Source organism: Talpa europaea (genome assembly GCF_964194135.1).
Source record: "Talpa europaea genome assembly, chromosome: 5".
Taxonomy (NCBI): Eukaryota; Metazoa; Chordata; class Mammalia; order Eulipotyphla; family Talpidae; genus Talpa; species Talpa europaea.
Genome location: NC_140071.1, coordinates 127,237,623 through 127,262,950, shown reverse-complemented (window position 1 = coordinate 127,262,950; position 25,328 = coordinate 127,237,623). Strand labels below are relative to the sequence as shown.

At 33.6% G+C, this 25,328-nt stretch overlaps 1 protein-coding gene across 3 annotated transcripts in view; it reads left to right on the top strand.

The window, feature by feature from the left end:
- The window catches only part of PCDH7 (protocadherin 7), a gene marked incomplete at both ends in the record, with an annotated part of 387,781 nt that overhangs the window by 169,823 nt on the left and 192,630 nt on the right, over positions 1–25,328 (top strand). For 2 of the 3 annotated variants that reach the window (XM_084233329.1, XM_084233331.1), the window contains one exon: positions 15,409–15,625. In XM_084233329.1, coding sequence (XP_084089455.1) covers positions 15,409–15,625 — 217 coding nt within the window. The remainder of the gene's footprint in view (positions 1–15,408; positions 15,626–25,328) is intronic. The other variant, XM_084233330.1, reaches the window with a different exon arrangement.

The following is a 25,328-nucleotide window of genomic DNA, read 5'->3' as shown; positions in this document are numbered from 1 at the left end:
CAAATTTTTATTTGGTTGGTTTGCTTGGCTTTTCTTGTTGAATGGAATTGAGAGCCGTATAAAATGTGAACTAACTTAAAAACCCGAGAGATCTGAATCCAGCTGTAAATTTATGTCTGACACTTACCGTTGAGGACCTCATTTTATTCATCTGTTTAATATGGCGCCAGAAATGGATTAAGCCAGGTCTACGGTCCACTTCAGTTCTGGTTTACATTAGAGAGAAGCATATAGGAGCAGGAAGGGGAAGACATCAGGGGACAGTAGACCAGTTATATTTGAATATAATTTTTAATTCTATTGGTCACATCATTATTTATAGAGAGATCAGAATCATCGAGGGTACTTATAAAGTGCATGTTCCTGACTCCTACAATAGAACTAGTAAATGCACATCTGGGAGTGGAGATAGAATTGAAGTCTTCATTTTTAACAAATGCCATTTTTTCCTCTCACAGCAACTGATGCCCAGTATTGGTCATAGGACTCATTCAGTCTTAACCAGAATTTTTAAAGAAGAGACTCAAATGGGATGGAACACACACACACGCACACACACACAACACTTCATGAAAAAAAGGAAAATATTTTTGTATGACACTTCCTCTGTGTGTGTGTGTGGTGCATGCAGGATAGTAATGCAGATTTATTTCATACTATTCAAGAATGTCTAAATAAGAATGCTGATAATAGTAACAACAGTAACGGTAAGTTAGATAGTTAAAATTCATGCTGTGTGCCATACATTGGGCTGATTTTACTATATTATCTTAGTTATTCTGCCCACTATGAAGTGGGTATTTTAAGCCCCATTTTACTAAATCATGAATTTAGATAACTTCATGAAGATGAATTCCCTTGTTTTTCATGACATATTAGTTATTCCCATACTAGTAGTTGCCACTCTATTAGCCATCTTGTTTCTGAAAATAAACAAAAAAAAGCATAGCTGATTTTAATTACAAATTACTTTCTCTAGAATGCACAATAGTTTTTTTTAAATTTCAAGTCATCGCAGTGGATTATTTGGACTCTTCACTGTGGTACCAATAACCACACTTCAGATAAATCTCGTTGGCCACCATCCTTCCACTGTCCAAAGCTATACAGATTAAAAACAACATCCAATTCATTTTTTCTCAAAATATAAAAAGTGATAGATAGGAAACGTTTATTTTAAGTTTTTCTGTAATCATTTCCAAAATGTAGTTTTACCTGTTTCCTGGAGAATTTGAAATATCTTACGATAAAACACATTTATAGTGAGACTATTGGAATAGAAATATTACCTCAAAAAAACATGGAGAAGAAAAAGGAAATATATCTACCCTACTCAGGCTTATAAATTTATGGTGATTGAGCACTCAGATTCTTGGCAGTCAGTGCAGAATGAAATTAAGATGATTTCCCATTTTATTTTAGGATCAGAATGAATGTTCAAACCTGCTGACATAGATATAGAGTCCTATCCCAAAATAATGTGGGGATGTATTCCAAGTATCAATATTTTTGAAGTTTCCTGGGTAATTCACATGTGCAGACAGTTGAGAAGAACTGACCTTTGTAAAACAAGGCTGGAAGGTTTACTAAACTTCAAGGAAATGGATAACTACATATCTTCTTTACAATTAGCTTAAATTAACAACTGCAAATAATGTCAGTGGAGCTCAAATGTGAATGTTTAATTTTTCAGCATAAAGAACCTGTGAAAAATTCTTATCAGAAGTGACTAACATAATTGACTTTATTCTCTTGAAGAATTTTTCTTGTGTATTCCAGATCCTACCTTCCCTTTAAATAAGTTCTTCTGTGCTAGAAGAGGGTTTAGTTATTCTAGTGTTCTTGTCAATATATGCAGAAGTTTTAGTGTCTATTTTTCAACAGCTCAGGGTTCAATCAAGGCCAGGCTGTTGTTTGATGAGTAAGAACTGACTTGTGGATCACTTAGCAAGTGTGTGACTGTGAACAATGAGCTCCAAGGACCTTGCTTAGTTCATTTACCTCCTGGTGCTAGTGTAATCAAATACACTTTGAATGGACACATAGCAAGCAACCAATGAGTATTAAGGAATATCACTATACATTTTAAAAGCAGATGCTTTATCAATGATATAATTAAGAAGGCTTTGGCTTCTATCAATAGATTCTGGGAAATGTCTGCTAGCAATTACTGATTATCCCCAAGAAAGATTTCTCTCTCTATTGATCGTTGTTACAGAATTTAGGTCTCTTGTTCAGTCATGTATCTGTTTTACTGCAGAGTTCTCTGTCAAATTTTTGAATATAATAAATGCCACCACTGGTTAATTCACAATCTACCAATACAGGCAGTTCTTTTTATTTGTTTATTTCTTTTCTTTTTCCAAATTAGGTTTATTGAGATAAAGTAGGTTTATGTTTTGGGGTTAACATTTCAAAATTCTGCAAATGTATACTTGCACATCCTGCCCACCATAAGTGCCCCTACATTCCTCCACCAAGGTCCATTGTACCCCTTCCCTCTGCTACCGCTACCCCTCCTTATCCCTCTGCTTGCTTCACTTTTGCAGTCAGATAGATGTTAGAATTTACTGGAGAAAGGAGAGTTTATTCAACAAAAGGAACTGTGAAAACTGGACAGTCACAAGTAAGATAATGAAACTAGATCACCATCTCACACAAAACTCAGAATGATTAGAGACATGGATATAAGACCCAAAATTATAAAATTCATTGAAGAGGGCCTCCATGGTGGTGCAGGGGGTTAAGACGCGACCTATGAAGCTATCTGCAGCCATTGCAGCACGAGTTCGATCCCCAGCCGCTGCTCCCCTCAGCAGTGTTTTTCAGTCGATCTGCCTGTTCTGTTCCCCACTCTGTCTCTGGTGACTCCTCTCACCCCTCACACCTCTGGCCGTACCCCAGTTCTTGTATGCATAAATAAATCTTTAAAAAAATAAAATTCATTGAAGAAAAAAATAGTGAAACACCCCATGACATTGGTTTCAGAAGTGTATTTGGGGATTTGTCTCCAATGGTAGGAGAAGCAAAAGCAAATTACAAACAAATGGAATTTCCACAAGTTAAAAATCTTCTGCACAGTGAAAGAAACTATCTGTAAAACAAAAAGACACCTGGGCCTCCCTGGTGGCACAGGAGTTTGAGCGCAGCGCTATGAAGCTGTCCGCAGCCTCTGCAGTGCTGGTTTGATCCCTGCCAGCTTCAGAGCAACCCACATGGTGAGCAGACCTCTCCTGTCCCTCCTGCTGCCCCCCTCAGCCGTGTATTTCAGTCCGTCTGCCTGTTCTGTTCCCTGCTCTTTCTCTGGTGAATCCTCTCACCCTCCCGCGCATCTGGCCTGTACCCCGGTTCTTGTATAAATAAAAAAGAAAAATCTTTTAAAAAAAAGAATAGGAGAAAATATTTGCACATAATGAATCTGGCAAAGGGCTGATATCTAAAGAAATCATGCAAATCAACAAAAAGAAAACAAATAACCCAATCTAAAAGTGGGCAGAAGCAGCTGTTTTTAAAGACTTGAAGTTTAGCATTAAAAAAGCATGCCAAGAGTATCTTGTTTGTCCTAGAATGTAAGAGTTAATTAACTTAATTATATGCCTTATTATTGTATTCCTTAATTCATGAAATGCATATAATGAGATTCAAGGATAGGAGCACTGGTGAGTAGAATATGTTCATAAGGTGTAATGAATTTCACACTATAGTTGATATAGTTATATAATTATAGTATCCTCATTTTTATGCTTCTTAAAAGAAAATTAAAGTATCAATGTATAGAAAGTGACAGTATATATAAACTTGTGTGGAAAAAAATTTTAGACACTTGAAAAAATCAAAGTTAAAAAAAGAAATATTTTAGATATGGTTCCCCAAATATCTTCCAAATATGAAACATAAGCAGTCTTAGAAAACCAAGTGGTGTAGTAGTAATAAAATATGAATGTCCTATGATGTTATCGCCCCTGTACTTACTTGTTTTTGCCTCAAACCTTAAGAAAAATTCCCATTTCTATAAATTTAAGAATTCAATCATCTTCTTAAGGAAATGGTAAATAAGTTGGTTACTCTTGTGGTTTTTAATATTGAAATAATATTTTGTTATAACCTATAATTTAGGTTACTGTCTCAAATTATGAATGAAAATTGAACACTTGTCAGTGTTTCTGACTACCTTTCCTACTCTATAAGACCTACTTTTAAATACTCAGAGTCCAATGGCGAATAGCCTCATTTCCCTGAAGAATCATGAAATTTCAACACGTTTATATATTACTTATTTGCCATATTTTTTTTTGCTCTGTATAGCTGAAATTTTTAAACAAAGGATCATCCTCTTAAATGCATAAAATAAAGAGGAAATAATCAAGTGTGTTGCAGACAAGAGGCAATATCTACAAATATGGCCACTACGATTAGGAACCAAGGATTTATTAACACTTTTTCAGTGTAGATTAGGCTATTCTTTAAAACCAAGACATTAATTAGCAGGCTTTTTTTCATGCTAGTATGGTGGGAAAAATTCATTTCTTCCAAGTTCATGGATTTTGTTTTATTAGTGCCGATATTGGCTCTCTAAATCTTTGCCCTATAGACACAATTTGGGGCTCAATTTACCATTATCACATATAGAACAATCCACAAAATAAAATATGTTTCAATTATAAGATCAAATTGGATCTCTATTACACTTTTAAAACAGAGTATCATTTATATTTTGAAATATAAATTGTGGCTCATAAGAATTAAGTCAGTGGTCCAGGATTACTCAAGTTATAGTTAATGTCAGGGGGAAAAAAAAAGCTGGTTTTTTGATTTTAAAACCCAAGGATTTCCCCAAATACAACATTAGTTATTTGATAAACAAGGATTAATATGTAAATTTGAATCGGTTTGGCCCATGTGAATAACAGAGACCTACTTCATGTCATGTCTGTTTTGTACATTTGTCAATTGACTATTAAAAAATAATGTGAAAAGGTTATGAATATTTTAATATTTTTACACTTATTTAAATACTTTTGACATCAACTATACTACACAATAGATTTGAGTGCTTTAGAAAATAAATATAATTAGTATAAGAACAGGTTAGGTCTCCATGTCCTCCAGGTGAAGTCACCAGGAATGAACAACAGTTTAAAGTGGAATGGTGACTACTTTCATGAACTTGAAGCCCAAGCCAACTGCCTCACTTTCCTTCCCTTCCCACTGTAACTCAGGCCCCATGGCCCACTGCATGTTTTCTATTGCTGCTGTAGCAAATTACCAAGTAGTTATTATTTTAAAACTTTGCAGCTTGCTTCCTTACAGTTCTGGAGATCAAATATGCAGAATGTGTGTTTTTGAACTAAAATTGAGGTTCTGGTAAGGCAGTGTTTATTGTGGAGGCTCTAGAAGAAAATCTGGCCCTTTCCTTGTCTTTAATAGCTTCTCGAAGTTACCCACAGTCCTTGACATGGGGTCCTTTCCTTTGGTCTCAAAACTAGCAATGGTGAATACACTTCTTGCATTGCACTATTCACCTTTTTTTCTGCCTCTGCTTTCTACTGTTAAGAACAATTTGATTACAGGCCTCCCCTGGTGGTGCAGCGGTTGAGCTCTGGGCTGCGAGGCTGCCTGCAACCTCTGCAGCACCGGTTCGTTCCCCGGCTGCCGGCGAGGTTCCCACTAAAAAAAAAAAGAACAATTTGATTACATTGGTACTACTCAAATATTCCAATATAAGCTCTCTATTTAAAGGTCAGTTGATTAGCAAAATTAATTCCATTTAACAATGTTAAATTACCCTTTGCATGTCAGCTCACATATACATAGGTTCCACAGATGGAACTGCGTGCGGATGTGTATGCCATCGAGTTCCATTTCCCTGCCTGTACACCCACTTTCACTGATTTTTCTGTAGTCACTTAACTTTATCCTAAGAAAGGAAAATTAACATATAGTAGGCATAGATTTTTTACCCCCTATGGACACTGGTAGCTTTTCACTTTAACAAGGTGCAGTCAGTAAGATTAGCCAGGTAGATTGCAGAGGTGAAGGGTCCATTGTGGAATGAAGGGTCCACCTGTGCAGCACAAGATTCTGGCTCAGGACTTAGGTTTCAACTCAGTACAGTAATTAAATGCTTAAGCAATGCTTCAGAGCCTTTTTCTATTTGTCTGCCTTGATTCCTGTCGGGTGTTTTAATCTGCCCAGGTGAGGGAAAGCCACTTAAGGTCACGAACCTACCTTCCATGAATGCTAGAAACCCAACGTTTTTGAATGTATGTAGTTTCCTAAGCAGATTTCACCAGGTGCAGTTTGCATGAAATGTCTAAGATAGAAAAGAAAAAAAAAGAGAGAAAAAAGTCTGGAGCATCTGCTTGAGACGATGAAATGCCTGTTTCATTTTCGTTCACTTCAGTGTGGCAGAATTGATTTGGGGACCTGTAAGGCAGACTCTCCTCCGTGCATCTACGTTTTTGTGTACATGAAGAGGTAGCATTTTAGAGGGTTTTGTGTGTGTGTGTGTGTGCTTGTTGTTTATTCGTTCATTTCCAGTGTTTTAATGGTTGGGCACCTGGGCAGTCCTACTGGAGTTCCACTTGGTTTTTCAGCATTGCTCCCTTGAATTGTGGCAGTCGAACTCCGGCTGTGAAGTTTAAGACATAGCTTTATCGACCACACTCAGCTGCTTCTGGAAGTCCATAGGTGTGTAGAGCAGTCATGCAAAACGACGACACTACAGGCAAACTGAGCTTTTGATGATTATCACAATGCCATAAAGAAAAAGAAACCTAGGCTTGTATTCTGGGAGTGCTTTTGTGTGATAAATCTACACTTGCCCAACTGAGCTTAATGCCTGAATTTGGAACATGTAGACTTTTTTGGCACTGTGGAAGGCTCAAAGCAAATGCATAATAACTCTTTGTTGGATTGATTATCATTGTGAAGATAGTAGTTTTCTCATTAGTTGCCTGTCAATATTCTTTTTCCTAACAAGGACTCCCTCTGCCTTCCTGTTTTTCTGTGCATGTAAACATAGACTTACAAGGGACTATGTGGGATCTCAAATGACTTAGGAGGTGAAATCCAGTCATGGCCCAGCATGGTTTCACCATTCCATTTCATACCAGGTTCGCTAACCTTTACTATTTGAATCATGTATTGAGAGAGGACTTTAATCTCACAATAGGAACTCAAGTAATATCTTTATGTGGTTGAATCAAAGAAGGGGCCATAGTATAGGTAGGGTAGTTTTAAGTAAGCATACTCCCTGAGGCTGACATTTCAGAGAATGTCTTTATTTTTTGTAAAAGATATTACATTGAGGTAACCAAAATATCTTGTAGATTTCCATTAATCCACTTGACTAAAATGTTTGATTATTATGCATATTTTGTTTGTGACCTTTGTTTGTTGGGTAAATGCATTCCAAGATGCATTCATATTCTCAAAGGAATGTACTAAGGAATTTGTTAATGGTTGAACAAAGTCTACACAGGTTTGTTTCTTTTTTTAAATTTATTTTTGGTCTTTTATTGTAAAAGTTTGTAACAAAAGCCTGGACTAAATGAAGTAGAAGTCAAAAAAAAGAGCAGAAAAGAGATGGAGCAATTGTGTCCACCACATAGGACCCACAATTTGTGTACCAGAGCATAATATCTCTATTTGAACTTTTAACCAAAAAAATGCTTGCCTACATTTACTAAGAGTTTTAAGCTTTAACTATTCTGTTTCATGACATTTTTCATTAGGGAGAAAAATAGAATAGCTTTTATTTTTAGGCTAGAGTAGTTCTTTCAGTAGTTTAAATATTGAAATTCATTATATTTTTTTTTCTCATTTGCAAAATCAGAATATTAATATGACCCATGTAGGGATGGCATGAAGAAAGTGACAACATAGTAAGATGAATAGCACTTTCCTGGCATATGGTAACTACTATTTCAATTCTGTCATCATTTTTCTTTTGTAATATTAAACAGTTTGTAATCTGCTAGACTAACAACTATAAAATATTACCTCCATTCTTAGTTTCTGAAGCACAAACATAAACAAAAATGTCAAATATGTAATTGCATGCAAGTCAAAAGAAATAAATATAGTTATTTAACTTCCCCTTCCCCAAATGAGTGTTTTAATTAACTAATCCAAATGTCTCAACATGTTTCCTTTTAATGTCCTTTCATGTGCTACTGACTTGAAAGAAAGGAAGGCAGTTTGAAGCTCAGAAGAATCTTGAGATGTTTAGCAAAGGAGGATGCCCCTAAAAAGTTTAAAGACCTGATTAAAGTCTGTTTGAAGATTCTGCCAGATATATTCCACTTAATGCACTCCAGAATCCGACATAGGTTTGTTCATGGACACTAACTCTGGTTGCTCATGTTTGCAGATTAATCAAGTATCTGTTCATTTGCAAGAAAAGATCTCACGGTCTTAGATAGCTCTGCTTTTAAAATAAAATACAGTGCTCCTTATAATATTGCAATGTTCTGCTCCGTGACTGTTTCAATGCTTTATGACTGACAAAGAGAGTCATTAGAAGTCTGTTTGATGGACATAACTAAGTGAATTGGAAAAAATAAAAAAGCTTTTTCAGCCATTCAGAAATAATTGATGTGACTGAGACAGCTGTATGTGAGTTCCAGATAAGGAGACGATTTATGGGGAAACTATTGAAGCTAAAAAGGAAGGTGCAGATTTAAAGTTCCCAATAAAGTTGTCTGTACGAGACAGAGCAGTATTCAATGGGGAAAGAGATTTAACCTGAAGTTCTTTCCAGTGGCATCCTTAGGGTCGTATCCTCCTGCAAATAAAATCCCCATAAAGGTAGTGTCACTAGGTTAAAAGAAATGGACTCCAAGGGGAATGTTTCCATTCTCTTACCTCAATGCAGTGTTTTCTCTTTTACTGTAAGTGATGTGTATAATGTATTTCTAAAGTTCAACCCTTTTCGGTTGCCTTTTCTAAAATTGGCCACAGTCCCACCCAAGATATAAGCTAATTAAGTTGTACAGATGATGACTCAGTATTCTTTTACTAATGTAGATGAAAGCAAATATTTTTAAATATATCTAATTATGGGAATACTATGTGATTTATTAGATGACTTAGAGTCTAATAATTAGTGAATGGATAAAAATAAAGTTTTTATTATATTTGCAAATATGCATCTGCTCTCCATTGCTTTTCTTAGAAACTATAAATGAACTCTGTGACAAAGGTTTTCTTAAATAGGTAGCACCTGGTAATATTAAAAATTTTTGCAATGATTGTATTCTGCAAACAGAATGGAATATTAATATTAATTATAAAATTAATTTTCTCAAATGTGAAGCTTATAAATAAGTATGCATTATCATATCCATACTTTCAAAAAGAAAGGGTGGCTTGTTGGGTCTCTCAAATTAGAAAAAAACTAAATATATCTGCAGTATGAAATAAAAAATGAGACAATTGTTTTTGTAGTATACAGTTGATATCAGCTTTTCAGATATTAAGAAAAAATTTTGGAAAATTTTCCAGTCCTCTATGAATTTGAAATGTACCAATTTAACATTACTTGAAGCCCCTGAACAAGACTGGGATGAGATCTGGCTGCTAGTCTGTATGTGAATCAAAGCATAGCTTGTGACCACTTCTCATGGGGCCGTTAAACCTGTTACATTGCCTAGGTTTAAATTTACTGTCTGGTAAGTTATATCATTAATTCTGGAGGGGCAACTTTACAAAAAAAGAATGAATTAAATACCATATTTTCCCTTCATAAATGCCTTCCCCTTTTCAATGATGTTATTTGAGCACAAGCCTTATTTCTGTTATCCAAATATAGCTAATTGCCCTTCATCTAAGCAGACCTTCTTCTTCTTGAACACCAATTCACCAATATACCAGTTTTAGCATCTGTTGAGATTTCCCAAAAATATATATCAAACATATTAATGACAAATCCATGCACCTAACACGTTACATTGGATAATTGTATATACAACACCCAAGTAGGTAAACTGTTATTTGCTCTGTCCATCCTTTTAAATAAATGAGGCTAATTTTATATTGAGGTGGGCACTGCAATCACATATTCCTCACCATGGGCTCAGCAGTATTTGCAATGAGTATGGGAGGGTGCTAACAGGCAGCCATCCTTAGGGTCCCACAACAAGAGGTCCAACAAAGATGTAGAGAACTTCATTAACACCTTTGCCCATTTCTTTTTTTTTTTTTTATAGAGGCATGTTTTATTTATTTATTTATTTGTTTGTTTGTTTGTTTGTTTGTTTTGTTTATACATGCACTGGGTACAGTCAGAAGCGCGGGAGGGTGAGAGAATTCACCAGAGCCAGAGCGGGGAGCAGAGCAGGCAGAAGGACCGAAGTACACTGCTGAGGGGAGCAGCGGGCGGCAGGAGAGGTCTGCGCGCCATGTGGGACCCTCCTCCGGTGGCCGGGGAGCAGCTGGGGATCGAACCGGCGCCGCAGAGGCCGCGGGCAGCTTCGCAACCCAGCGCTCAACCGCTGCGCCACCGGGGAGGCCCACCTTTGCCCATTTCTAATGTTACATCTAGATTTCCAGAAAATAAAGTGAATACAATTATATGAAGAGTAGACGGTGTTGGTCCTAAGTCTAGAGTAATTTCAATCAGTGTCAACTCATGTATTTCTATCAGCTGGAACCTAGGAAGACATCCCAGGGGTTGTACATTATCTGCAATTAACTCTTGAATGTATTTATAACAGCCTCTAACATATCTCTTTAGTCTCTATAGTAGAGTATGTCTTTCAGGGAAAGTCTGCAGTTCATCATAGTGGAGACAAAAAGTCATTAAGTGTCATTCTAAAGAAATTGAATATAGAAATACTCATACCCCTGGATGATTAAATTCAAATACTTTTTGGAAAATGGAATGCTTATGTATGTAAATATTTATTACACAAGTACTTTGCACATAGAAAAAAAATTTAGTCCATTAATAGAGAAATTAGGTTTGAAATATATGGATTTTTCTATTTATAAACTTTGTGAACCAATGGTCAAACTCTACATTAAAAATAAATATATGTCCTAAAACATAATGGGGTAATTTCAGTGATATAGCTACCGCCTCAGGTATAATACCTTTTATAGTATATGGCTTTGAGGTAGCCTAAAGATCTTTTTACAAAATCATTATTTCTCTGACAATTTGGGCTAGTAAGGGTAGGTATTATTATTGCCATTGTTCAGATCCTGAGCCTAGGGCACAAGAACCCAGAGTCAGCTTGCTTGTTATTGGTCAGATAAAGAATCTAAAGGGTTGCTTGAAATAGAATCATTGTCTTTTCTCATTATTTTTAATATACTGTTTTTTTTTATTACACATCAGACATACACACACAACACAATTCATACATGATATTCCTGTTTCCAGCCTCCTCTACTGTCTGTCTTTAATTTTATTTCATTTCTTTTAATTCCATTAGTTTACTTCTATGATTTCATTCATCTCCCATCATCTTATTTTAGCAGACACAACTTTTGGTAATTATCTTCAAATGTTTACCATAAAGAATTTTTTTTTTCAATAATAGTGAAGAAATAAAAACATAAACATAATGTCTTACACTACTCTTTTTAACTGCAAACACATATCTCATGTTATATTTTTAAAATTAGTAAGGTATTTCTACTTTCTCTATTTCTCCTCATATTTACATGTCAGGTTTTTTTGTTTTTTTTTTTTTAACTTCCTTCTGTCTGGTCTCCTTATTGTTCCTCAAAGTTAGAGATTTTACAATAAAAATGATTAATGGGTGTAGTATATCTAGAGAACATATGGTAGTCGGCATTAGTCTCCATGTCTTTCAAGCCTCTGGTCATATAGGATTTTGTTTCTTTCCAGAAATGATCAGCTTCCTTGGTTTCACAGTTTCAAAAGTGACCCTGTTTTCCTAACCATCCTCTTTTTAATCCTTTGTTGCTGTCCCAAATATGAAATCTATAAACTACCCTCAAAAAGATGGAATGTCAGGTTTCTTTTAGAGGTGTCAACCGCAAAACCCTTCTTTTGCAATGCTTACTTTCCCAAGCACATTCCACAACTCTTTTGCTCTTCTGTTTCATTGAAAAAACGATCATTTTGTATTTTGTCTGTTTTAACATACCACCAAGATTTTGACTTTCTTAAATGTATAGAATCATTGTTGGAATATCTTTAAAACCCTGAGATATTATGGGTGCAACATAAATGTAGATAGAAATTAATGACAGAATTCCATTTTACTCACAGGCTTGCATTATAATGATTTTACTGTCCCTTCTCATGGCAGCTTCTCCATAGACCCACAGACCACCCTTTCTTAACATAGTCCTTTGCCTCCAACAGTTCTTTCTTTCTCCTATTTTAGATAGACCAGTTTGCCTTTGCAGGACAAAAAATCATTTATCATGCTAGACAGAAAAATACAAAGTTCAGACCTCTCCACCAGTGTCTTCATGTGACACAGCTGACACACTGCTTTACATTTCTGAATTGGTCAATATTTCTGGAATGTATAAATAATATGAATTCTGTGTTACAACTTCTGCTATAAAAACCTAACTATCTTCCCAATAGACCACCTGATTATGAAGGATAGTGTGTAAATTTTTGTCTGTCTGGCTAAGTATCTCTCTCTCTCTTTATCTATCTATAAATCTGTCTGTCTATCTATCTATCTATCTATCTATCTATCTATCTATCTATCTACTATCTAGCTAAATCTACATCAGTTTACTAATGGAATTAAAGTTGGCAGTATAATTCTTGAATCGTGGGTTGTTCCAAATTTAGGATTCTGTAATAATTTATATCACATTTATAAATCTATTAAAACAGATTTATAAACATAGTAATATAATGTTGATAATAAATATGAATTGAATGGAATATTTTAAATGTGAATAAAATGATACATGTGATATTTCAAAATCCATTGTGTGATACTCTTTATTTTGGATTTTAATTGTGAATTATTTTTAAAACTTCCAGACATTATTTTAAATGAAAAGATTTCTATGCAAAAAAGCAGCATTTATGGAGCTAAGTGTTTGGTAAAATTGAAATATACCTTAGTATTTTAAAATTACATTTCCCTCTCCATCATTATATTATATCCATTCATATTCAAAGTAAAAGAGGAATCAAGAAAACAAAATGCACAGATTGGTAGTGATTATTATGTAATGAAGTATAGAAAAATAATTATTTTATTGGCAATGTTTTTCACTGCAAATATAGCTTATTCCCTCTCTGCTAATTTAGCATAACTTTTGGTTGAACCAGCGTTAGTCACAGATTCTTAGATTATTATCTCCATCAAATATCACTCTCTCTGCTATTTATTTGTATAAGAAAATGGAATTCTATTTTCATAATATTTCATTTTTGTCACTTTTCTCTCTGTATATATATTTAAACCCATTGTTATATCTTGATGTGATATGTCTACATGGCCCTTGATGCTGTTTCCTAAATTTAACGTTGTCATTAAAATGTCCATGTTAAGTAGTATTTGCTGATACATGGGATATTTCTGTGTCCAAATTAATATGGTTTTAGAAGACTGTAAGTTGTCTCATTCCCAAGGTGGAACCAAAGACATAAACCAAATCATAAATCTTTTGTCATCAAGTGGCAGCAATAAATGAAAAAATAAAATTAAAGAAAGTATGCACTGCAATATATAAATCATGGTAAATATAAAATTATTTCAATATTTATCTTGACATAATGCAAAATATCTCAATAATACTACTGTAAAGATTTATGAGAATTATTAGTGAAATAAGGATAGTATTCCTGAAAGTTTATTACCAGTATATTTTAACATATATGCTATTTATACTAGAAATATCTTGTGATTTCTTTTTATAATACTACAGTCCCAGTTTAGTGAAGCATTATATAGAGAATGTGCTTCAAATGTTTTCACTTTACAATGTGATCCAACAGTTCTGAAAGTTTCCTTTTGAACTAGAATATAAAATAAGATTTTATAAAGACTGTATACTCCACATAAATGTGGAGGGTGAGGTATTGTACTACAAATACCAATAATGGACTATGTTCTTGACCAATCCTCTATTTGAAACAAAATAAAGGGAACATTCTAGAAGCGTGCATTTGTCTTTAGCAAGGCAATTTATATATTTGGGGGAAGTGTCACAAATCTTCTAGTATACCCATTATTAACTTACTATGTGCAGATAAGCCTTAATATTTAAAAATTTCTACTGGTCCCAATTGTGAATCTTGATTTATACCATTAGTATTTAAGTAATAAAAGTACGAGAAAGTTTTTTACCTTGCCCATCATTTTCTGGTAACATTAATTTTATACTTTATATTAGAAAGAACCAGTCTGAATTATAGGTTTAAAGCCTGTATATTTTTGCTACTTTCAAATCATACAGTGACATAATGAATATAAATATTGTCAAGAATAATCTCAGACATTACAGATTCTTTTTATATTGTTTATTCAAATATGTGTATATAGCATTGTCAATGCAAGGCATCAGTTAGTTCCCTTAATGATCCAATTTTTTTTATAGCTATGACAATATGTAAATTCTGTACATAAGAAATTTTAGTCTGGCTAACACCAGTGGCATAATAAATGTAAAGTCTAATTGAATAAATACTTGCGGTATTTTTAGAATTCAACTAAAGGACTATACGTGGCATTACCTTTAGTTTTATGGAAAAATCTATAATCATAGTAAGTATATAAAATTAAACTTTTATATTTATTTTATATTAACTGATTAAGGAAATTTTTGTCTATTATTTCAATATTAACCTTACAACTTCAAAGTCAATAGGTAATACTTTTTAATATGTATGGAGTAATAAACATATTCTGATTTTTTTTTTTAGAACTGCTCAAAAGTTGTATTTATTAACTGTAACTTTCACAGTTTAAGTCACCTGCCAGGTCACTTGATTTTCAAACATTATATCATGTGGACAATGTATTTAAAAATGAAGTCCTCTTATAATGGATTAATTCAATATTTATTGCATTTCAAAATCACTGACCCTTATTTTCAGGGGAGGGGGGGAACATTTGTTTTGAAACGTTATGAAAAACATTTGAATTGAAGACTACAGGATAGGAAAGGTTTGAATATTTGGAACTAGCTCTGTTTTCAATGTGTGTTTTATTGAAATTGTTGTTTTCTTATTTCTGTTTCCCAAAAGGAATTTTCAGTTTTCCATAAAAAAATCTAAGCTCTAGGCATTGTTTGTGATAATTCAGAGCTAACCAAAGAGATCTCAATATACTCACATTGACCATTTTGTATTGAATTAGTTGTCAGTAATCCTTAATGTATGTAACTGATGTATTTAATAAGATCCTTGACAATCTTCTATCTTAGTGACATTCAGAATCTTTTCTTTTGCAGCCATTTCGTAGAGTGACGTTTTCTGTTGTGAGTCAGCCTCAGGACCCACATCAGGGGTCACTGCAGAGTTGCTATGACAGCGGGCTGGAGGAGTCAGAAACACCAAGCAGTAAGAGTTCATCAGGGCCAAGACTGGGTGCCCTTCCACTCCCAGAGGACAACTATGAAAGGACCACGCCGGATGGCAGTGTTGGTGAGGCAGAGCATATGGAAAATGGTAGGGGCAAACACAACATCCACACACATAATCACGCTAGTGAGCCGCAATAAGTAGACTTGCGAAGGTCAGTCAAAACGCAAAATAAAATAGCTGACACTAAAACTATTTTATTTTAAAGCCTAAATATTCACAAGAGTACAGAAATGCCAAATAAAGGAACATAACTATGTAGATAAAATGCACCAAAATTGCATCATCATTTAAAAACAGCCTGTCAAAAATAAACACATTTACAAATAAATCAGAATAGTACCAGCTAGGGACAAAATAAATCAGTGCCTAATGCCTAAACAATAGCCACTGAGAAAGGTCTTGTTTTATTGTTTTATTCTTTTCATTTTTGTCATGCAACTATTTCTTCAATTGCAATTGTCCACTCTCAGTGAAGGGAAATGATAATTACCATGCCTTGTTCTACTCTTTCTTTTCTTGGGTATTTAGAAAAATATTTTTGAACCTCTCCTTTTCAGGACTTGCTGAAATGAAGTCAAAGGAGAGTGGTAGAACATGTTCTCCGAAGTACATTATAAACATTGTTAGCTTCCCAATCTTTAAGTATAAATCTCTTCTCATTTTTGTATAATGAAAAGGGAGGAAAGCAAATCATAGTGTTCTTTATTCTTATCCTATTGTGCATAGATTCTCATAATTGCCACAATTTTCCTTTACATACACTTTAAGTTATAAAACTATATTGAAGTAATATTTATAAATATTCACATTTGTTTATGTTTCCAAAGACAAACTGCTGATTTATTTATTTTTTTATTTTAGGTGACGAGTATATGTCTGAGGAATAGGTTTATGTTAAATAATGGAATGGTAAAGAACTTAATAGCTTTATTAATATTTTAAATTTAAAAAAGATTTGGATATGTGAAGGTGCAGGAAGAGGAATCAAATATATTTATCTTTCGTGAATATCAAAACGTATTTTTATCTTTCACCATCCTATCCCCAAATGAAATAAGACATTCTAACTTTTTATTATACACCAGTTTATTTAGTGATGATATGCCACTAGAGCATATTAATGCAAGAAAAAGCTGATATTTTTTTTCCTGGAAATTTACCTATGAATATTAAAATCTAATAGAGAGTAATATATCATAAATGACCCCAAGTGAAATTTTTGCTAAGCTAAATCATGTTAAATTATTATTTTTCCACAATGTTATTTGGGTGAGAAGATATGATATAGGCTTTAATGATTGATACCCCTTTTGATAAGTATCCAGAGAATAAATGGCATTTTGCCTCATGGCTATAAAGGCATGCTTATCTGTGTGTATGGTGGTGTGTGCTTATGTGGATGGGAGTTTGATGTGGTTTTCAAGAATTAACTTTTAAATATATTTTTTAATGAATATTGAAATTTGGTATGAATTGAAATGTCGATGAATATATTTTAAGGCATATGTTTGAAATGTTTTCCACAAAAATAAAAAAAATTAAAATATTGTAATAATATATTTATATGATACCCATATATCCAATATTTTTGTGTACTGACATGTACACAAACATAATATATAAATATATATACCTAGCAAGGCAAGAATAATTTAATTCAAGGGAAGTACTATATCTGTGATTACCTTTTGAGGATATATAATCTTATTTTTGTTTTCAAAAGTGTAAATGCTTATTCTAACTTCAAACAACATGTATAATTAAATTGTTCTTTTTTTAATGTGAGCTATATTAACACAAAGGATATTAATGTTATTTCCTGTTTTGTGAGTTTGTAGGGATTCAGTGCCTGCAAGATAAGAATTGATAAATAAATATAGTTATATATGATGAACATATATATGTCATTTTTAGGAAACATATGTCACGGAAAACTTAACAGGTGAGCTCAAGGGAACAGAAAGTTTTCTGAGAAAAATTTCTCAAAGAAGTCTTTTAGTTATTTTTTTATAACCATGTCTCCAATCCTGTCAACAGCAAGTACCATCATAATATAACTGATTTTTCCTGATTTATGTGTGACTGACACTTGAAATTCAGAGTTTATATAACCATTTGTCATCTGCTAGCTGTGATTCATGTTAGCTCAGATCTATAGGTAATGACAGAAGGAGATGTGATTCACTTGGGCTGATCCAAATGTAGCAGTTGACATTTAAGTAAGTTTTGTTGGGTCCAAGTTTTCAGACTAGTATCTAGCCATAAAGTGCAATTGTATTGCCTGAATTCTGGTAATTTCATCTTCAAAATTAATGGATCATTCTGACGTAAATAGAATTGGAATTGAAACCTGTCAAGTATTCCTTTGTCACATTTAATTGGAATCCAGGTAATCTGCAGTGTTTTGCTTCGCTGGGTTTTAATCAAGATTTGTATTGGATTTTCCATGAAAATACCATTTTGGATGCTGTCCTAGTTCCTAATTACTATTACCTCAAATATTTTCCTTGAATTTTAACCTCTGTGAAACAATGCAGTTACAACTTTTTTTTTGGATTCACTTCCATTATATAGTTTAGAAAATAATTTCCAATGCAATAACATATAACATTCCAAAGTCATGATGAAAAATGAGTATAAATTCAGACAGCTGATCATTAAAATAAGTTGTTACAGATGCTGTAGTAAAGGGGAAAAAGCACAGGAAAATTTAAATATATAGGCAGGAAAATGCACTTATATTTTATAAAATCTTTTATCTGCCTTCTATACTTTGGCACAATATTCAAAATTTCATTAATAGACTAGGTAGTTTAATTTCTTCTATAACAATCTCTACCCTTTACTCTGACTTACATTAGTGCCAAATGAAGAATTTCCCCATAGTACTTGAGGAAAAAATAGTATACTGAAGGAATAAACATGATTTCTTAAAACTTCAATCCAAAAGTTAGAATGAGATCCAACATTTTGATAAATTCAAATCTAGTCTAATTACAGTCCATGGGGCTGTGGAAAGTAGTAATGGAAACCTAATAAATTATATACTTACTCTAGAAGAAGATTGCTGATATATTCGTGGTGATTTGATTAATTATTGTCAATTTCATAATTATTTCAGAGAAATCCTTTGATAAACTTGGGGAAACTGTTATTTCATTAAAATATCTTTAGTGGAATATTTTAAAATGTGGAATTTTATTGTGGAATGAAAACATATTTGATAATGAAAGTATAAAATAATTGAAACTTACCACAGTGAACTGATAATTTAAGTGAAAACCAAGTATTAGACTTAAAACTATACACTGAAGGCAAATGGTGACAATGAATATGTAATTTAGCCTTATCTTAGTTATGCAATATTCATCAGACTTTATTGGACTAGTATTTAACAGTTTCTTTTCTGAGTATTTATCTTGGCTCCTTCCCCCAGCCTGTGGTCTATTTATTTTTCCCAATATCCTCCCCCCATCAATCATCTTTGTAAGGTCAATATGCTATGTATTACTAGATCATGTGTAATATTTTACAGCTCAAACATAGAAAATACCACAAGTCATCTAATCCCAGTTTTTCCATTAGTGTTAATCACTTACGCTTCTGATCACCTGCAAAGCAATTAAGTAAATTAACTCTAAAATCTTACCAGATCCAACAATCTGTGATTCTGCCCATTACATTCAATTTTTCTTATCTTGAATTCTCCAGAACAGAAAGAGACCTTTGGGTCTCTCAGTGAGATGGTGAATTAATTTGATAATATTTATTATAATAATATTTATAATATTAATATTTTATTCTGCAGAGCAGAAGTAATTCTAGAAACTCCTATCAACCTACATAACATATATGATTTCTAATAGTGGATAATGCACATGCACATGTTACATAAATCAAAGAAAGGAACTGAATAAAACAGGGTGATTTCTGGTCAGATGGGTGGAAAGGTTGGCACCATAGCAGGCCAATAGGGGGAACAACTTTGGAGCCTCCTTAAGTCACACTATGTAAGAGCCATCTATAAATATGACTTGGCTCTGCCCTGATCTGTCAGAAACAATTATTGGGCCTCTCTGGTGGTGCAAAGGGTTGAGCACAGCGCTATGAAGCTGTACACAGCCTCTCAAGTGCGGGTTCCATTCCCAGCTGGCCAGGGAGATTCTTACATGGTGTGGCGGACCTCTCCTGTTGTGCTCACTGCACCTCTCAGCAGTGCCTTCGGTCTGTCCGCCTGTTCTCCTCCCCACTCTGTCTCTGGTGAATCTTCTCACCCTCCTGCACCTCTGGCCTGTAGCCCAGCTATTGTATAAATAAAAAATAAATCTTAAAAAAAAGAGAAACATTAATCATTAAATAATCTAACCATGGGATAAGCACATTTACACATTTACATTCTTGCTTGACAATGTCAACTTTGGTCAGAGTAAGCATGAATAAAAGGGTTTTAAAAAAAAAAGTATGTTTTTTCTCCAAATGCAATCATAAATAATGTAACATAAGAACAAAATAAACCAGGAAAGTAGTCTTTCATCCATAAAGCAGGTCTGAAAATGTTAATTGAGCTCAGACATTTGGCCACTCTAAATGACTATAAAAGATGAAATCTTGCCATTTTTGACCACATGGACAGACCTTGAGGGAATTATGTTAAATGAAACAAGTAAAATTTTTTTAAAAATGTGATTTCACTCATATGACTGCACCAAATTAAAAAAAAAACAACTTACATTCTTACAACAAAATGGAAGTTATCAGAGGAGAGTGTTTGGGTGGGAACCATGGGTAGAAGGGGTATATTGGATGGTGATGGATGGTAACAAAAAACTTACATTTTTAAAAGATCTAATATCATTTCTATAAAATATAAAAGTGCTGATTTTTAAAAATCTAAAGATAATTTTAAGATTTTGTACTAATATTTTTGAACTCACCATTTTCAATTTTTCATACTTTTTCATCATTCTTTAATATAGGCTTAATTGTTTTATTCACTCTCCTCAGTCCACATACTTTAAATTGTTTAGAGTGCATTGCCCTGGAGGGTTAAAACTTGGTGCTGTCCATCATGAACCTATTTGTATGTGCTATGCACTTTTCCATTGTTTTCAGAAATAAATGACAGTATTTCTGAAATGTTATTTGGGAATGAGCCACCATTTTTATATAACCAAGTGTAATGAAAATGGAAAGTAAATTTGTGCTTTTTGGGGTTACTCCCCTCTTCATTTCTCCCACTTACCCAATTTTTATCAACCATATGGAAAGTGCTGTTATCTAATCACTTTTGATTTGTTTTGATTTATTTTGAATTGTGGATTTATTTTGAATTTATTTGAATTATCATCTTTCCAAATGTTCTCATACACTTGTTCATGGCATAATCATAATGCTTATGCTATGAATATACATATATATATACATATATATGTGTATGTGTATATATACACACACACGTATAATTTTTTTTCTATAGGGAGAGACATCCCTTCCTTGGGAAAAAAGTCATTTTCATAATTCTGCATTTTCCATGTCAATCCAACTCCCAGCTGCATTTTCCCCATTTCCAGTCATCTGTGAAATGGCTCTGTATCTCCAACATAGCCCCAAGAAATCTGCATGGCCTTGCTTCCAAAGGGCCCTGTTCACTCATTTGTCTTCCTAGTGGCTAGAGAGAGAACTTGATCACAGCCACGCATGGCCTGATGACACTTCCATCATCAGTGGCCTGCATAGATGTTGGTGGCCCCTACATATAGCCTGGGTGCATGACAACCTACTTCACATGGGTTTCTGCAAGTACTTGCTGACTCGCTGCCACCTTCTCACAATGACAGAATCAATCAATGCCACATTTCTCAGAACTGTCCTCCTCATTAAGCAACATGTGACAGTTCACAGATTGTCTCTATGCAGGGTTTCAGCCAGTCTAAACATGTGCTACAGTAACTTTCCACGTTTCCAGTAAAATGAGAAGCACCACTCTAAAAGAAGCTAAAGGAAATATTGTCATGAAGGAAAGAGGCAATGTTCTGAGCAGAATGTAGTGGCTAAAAATACAAACTTTGAAATCTAATGACATTGATTGGAATCCTGGTTTCTCCTTTCGTTAACAGTATAATTTTTTAATCTCAGCCCCATTTTCAAAATCACAAATCCTAGGGTTATGGAAGAAATTAAATGAGATAACAGCAGCTAATTTATAAATAAATAAAGCAGAACTAATTTCACTATACTCATTGATGATAAAATTATTTACTATTATGTAAATAATGATGATAAATTATTGTTATTATTTACTTTAGGCTGACTTGTCATAACACAATGGCATCATAAATTGTTCAGTCTCACAAAAATAGCATTCTAAAATTACTGGTAAGAACAATATTCTCCCCTTAAGTACTTTCCAATCAATTTCTCATTTTTGTGGGATACCAAGAGATAACACTCAGGAGCAGTATGTTTAAACATATCAAGGCTCTCAAGTGTGGGAAAGAAAGGACTCTGTCCTTTGCCCTGGAATCAAAGTATCTCTCTTTGTCATTCAAGAAGTCATTATTATCTCCCTACATTCTTCTTCTTCCCCTTTTTTAATGCTTTTACATTTTATGGTTGGTATTCCAGTTGAATGCCTTATTCTTCAGGTGTTTATTTCCCTTTGAACTGCTGCAAAATTTCACATTTGACAAGGAAAATGAGCTGAAAAAATTGGCCGATTAGTATGCTTACCGAACTCTCTCAGCCTTTTCCTTTTTAATCTCAGTATTAATAATTAACACTGATAAAATGTGTGTTATATTACCCTTTTTATTCTAATTTGGTTCTTTAAAACTAGATCGCTCTGCTGAACCCTGATGACATTTGAGGAGGGAATGAGCTTTCATCAAATCTCAAAGTGACTTTGGAGGTCAGAGATTGGGTTTGCACCTCCAGATGCTCAAAGCATTTGCTTATCTGAAATTCAATGCCTTTGTTAAAGAAATGCATTCTATGCTTAGCTCCTTATTTAGTTAAGGTATGCATATTCCCTGCATCCTTTTTTTTTTTTTTTTGCTTATAGTTTATATAGACTTCTGTTCTTTCCCTGATATTTGTCTAGAGTGAAGTATAAAAGACTTTATGTTGCCAAAGTACAACACTCTTAAACATCTTCATTGTGATAAAGAAACTCCGGAACTCGGTTCTTTAAGTGTTTTAGCTCTCAACCTTGGGTTAGGCCACTTATTGAGAGACTGTTTCATCTCAGTGTTCCTCTGCTAGGCTAAACCACTCTCCTTTGTTACCTCCTCTATTGAAGGTATGTTTTTCTAAGAAAAGATTATCTTCTTAAATAAAGCAAAGCAGAATAATATTCTTCTTGTCTCAGGCTTAATGGGGTAATTATAGAGTAACAAAGCTGTGGTTATTCATTTTGATTCAACAACAAACACTGAAAACCTGTTGTGATGTAGGCTCTTTAAAGAAAGTGAAGTGAATGAGAAAGGATCCCTGCCTTCATGGTGGAAGTCCTTATGTTGGGGAGATACAGCCTTGATTTCTGTAAATTCACTATAATGTGAAAAGGAGGAAACTGATTAGAGAAGTGAAGAGTGTTCTGAAGTACAGAGAAGAGGAGGAAAAAGCACACAGATGAAACAATTACAGATGCACTTAGCAAAATTTTAGCATTTTATAAATAACATCTTAAACTGGAAGACGGCTTTGGAATGTTATCTGCATCATATTCTCTCTTTTTACCCCCCCTTCTACATAGTTTAAAAATAATTATTAAAATTGGCCGGAAGGACTCATGTTAAGCCAAAAATTCAAATTACTTAAGTTTTATTTTCCCAATCAAATTGCTTGCTTTTCTATGGCTTCTTCTTTTTTTTAAGGGGTGGGATTTCATGAAGGTGGTTTGATACTAGACACAATTAGCTCAAAAAATTCCAGATTTTTTCATTGATCAAGTTGGCAGCAGCTCTAAACTACAGAACAGTTTAATTTATAAATATGCTCTCTTCCTGATTGTAAATGTGGACAATTACTAAAATATGTGTGCTCTAAATAAGATCTTTCAAACTTAATAAAAGTCTGTAAATAATCTTTTGAAGTTATTGTTATATCTTTTCAAAAGACCAATTATATTACTGTTTAAGTAAATGATTAGATTAGAGTAGAATAGACTGAGTTATATTAGGTTTATCTTTGGAAAAGCCAATTTGTTCTTTCTGCTGTGTTTGCAGATTTTTTTTACAATGCTATTTCAAAATTCAAGTGTTTGGGTGTTAGTCTTTTACGTGACATTCCTTTTCTATCTGAAATATATAATATAGGTTGCCTTCTTTTAAAATTTTGTTTCTGATAAATTTTATTTCACTTATACACATAGACTTTTTTGACATTAGTCTCATTTGGACACTTTCTCTCATTGTCCAGGAAGTATAGTGATCAGTCTACTACAAAAGGAGAAAATATTTGAAACACATGAAATTTAACTGCCTGCTATAATGCAGATTTTCAACTGCTAGAATATAATAGTATCAAAAACTCCAATTTTGTATACCGTATGTTCAAATGAAATCTACAGTGACTGATATAAAATATCTTTGTAATTAAAAAAAAAGAACAGTATCTTGCTGTTTAAAAAAATCTACTCATTCATTTCTATTATAAAATATCTTCTGTGATTTGATTTCTGTTCTGAAATATTCACCATTTACATTGATGAGATAACCATGGAACTACATATAATCTGAAAGGCAGTGACTTTTCTGAGGTTGCATTCCTACAATCCACAGTGCCCTATGGTGAATTATGCACATTGTTCCTATTCAGTGTGAAGTTGGTTTCACTAACCCAGCAATTGTAGCAAAAGGTCATATGCGCCATAGCTGAAATGTTATACAATGAGCAGAGAATTTAGAATATTATGAGAATTCATTAACTTCAGTAACTATTTGTTGAGCATTTACCCTATGCAAATATCCATGAAAGATCCAAAGGTGCAAGAGAGATTCTCTGCCTTCCAAACATTTAAATGCTGTGATGTAGAATGAATTAGCACAGAATTAGCTGTTCAGAAGTCAAAGCAAGAAAGGCCCTACAGGGAGAGTTTAAATGATATTATAACCAGGGAAGGATATGAGTTGAAGATATAAAAAAATTATAATCAAATCTTTAATGATGGGTGAGTATAGATTTGTTAAGCACAAATATGGAAAAGAAAATAGTGAGTGATATTAACCTGAGAACATGGAGGAAGCAGTGATGGTCTTTGCCAACTTGGAAAAAGCAGAAAGAGCAACATGTTTCTAGGACAGTGAATCTGATTAAGACATGTGAGATTCAATGTACTTTGGAAAAGTTCAGGTGATATTTATCAGAGTCTAGAACATGTATATCTGAAATTTGAAAGCATAAATAAGTAGCAGAAATATAGCTTTAGGAATCATTAGCCCCTGCTGACAATAAGATTTCAGGAATAGATGACAGAATAGATGTTATATGCCATCAATAGGTATACAACATCAAAGAGAGATTATACCCAATATAGAATAAAACAAAATATATATTTTGTATATATTTTAATGTATATTTTATATATTATAATATACATTATATATATATAATGGAGAAGTCAGTTTCTGTGAAGGTATATGGGAAGGACTAAAAAAACAAAACATTTGGCAAGCTAAAGAGGAATGTAGAATTTTGGAAACAGTGGTTATAAAATATGCATGGATAAAGAGATGAAGATAAAGAAGAGAGCATATGATCAAGAAGACCTTGATTAATGGAGAGAACC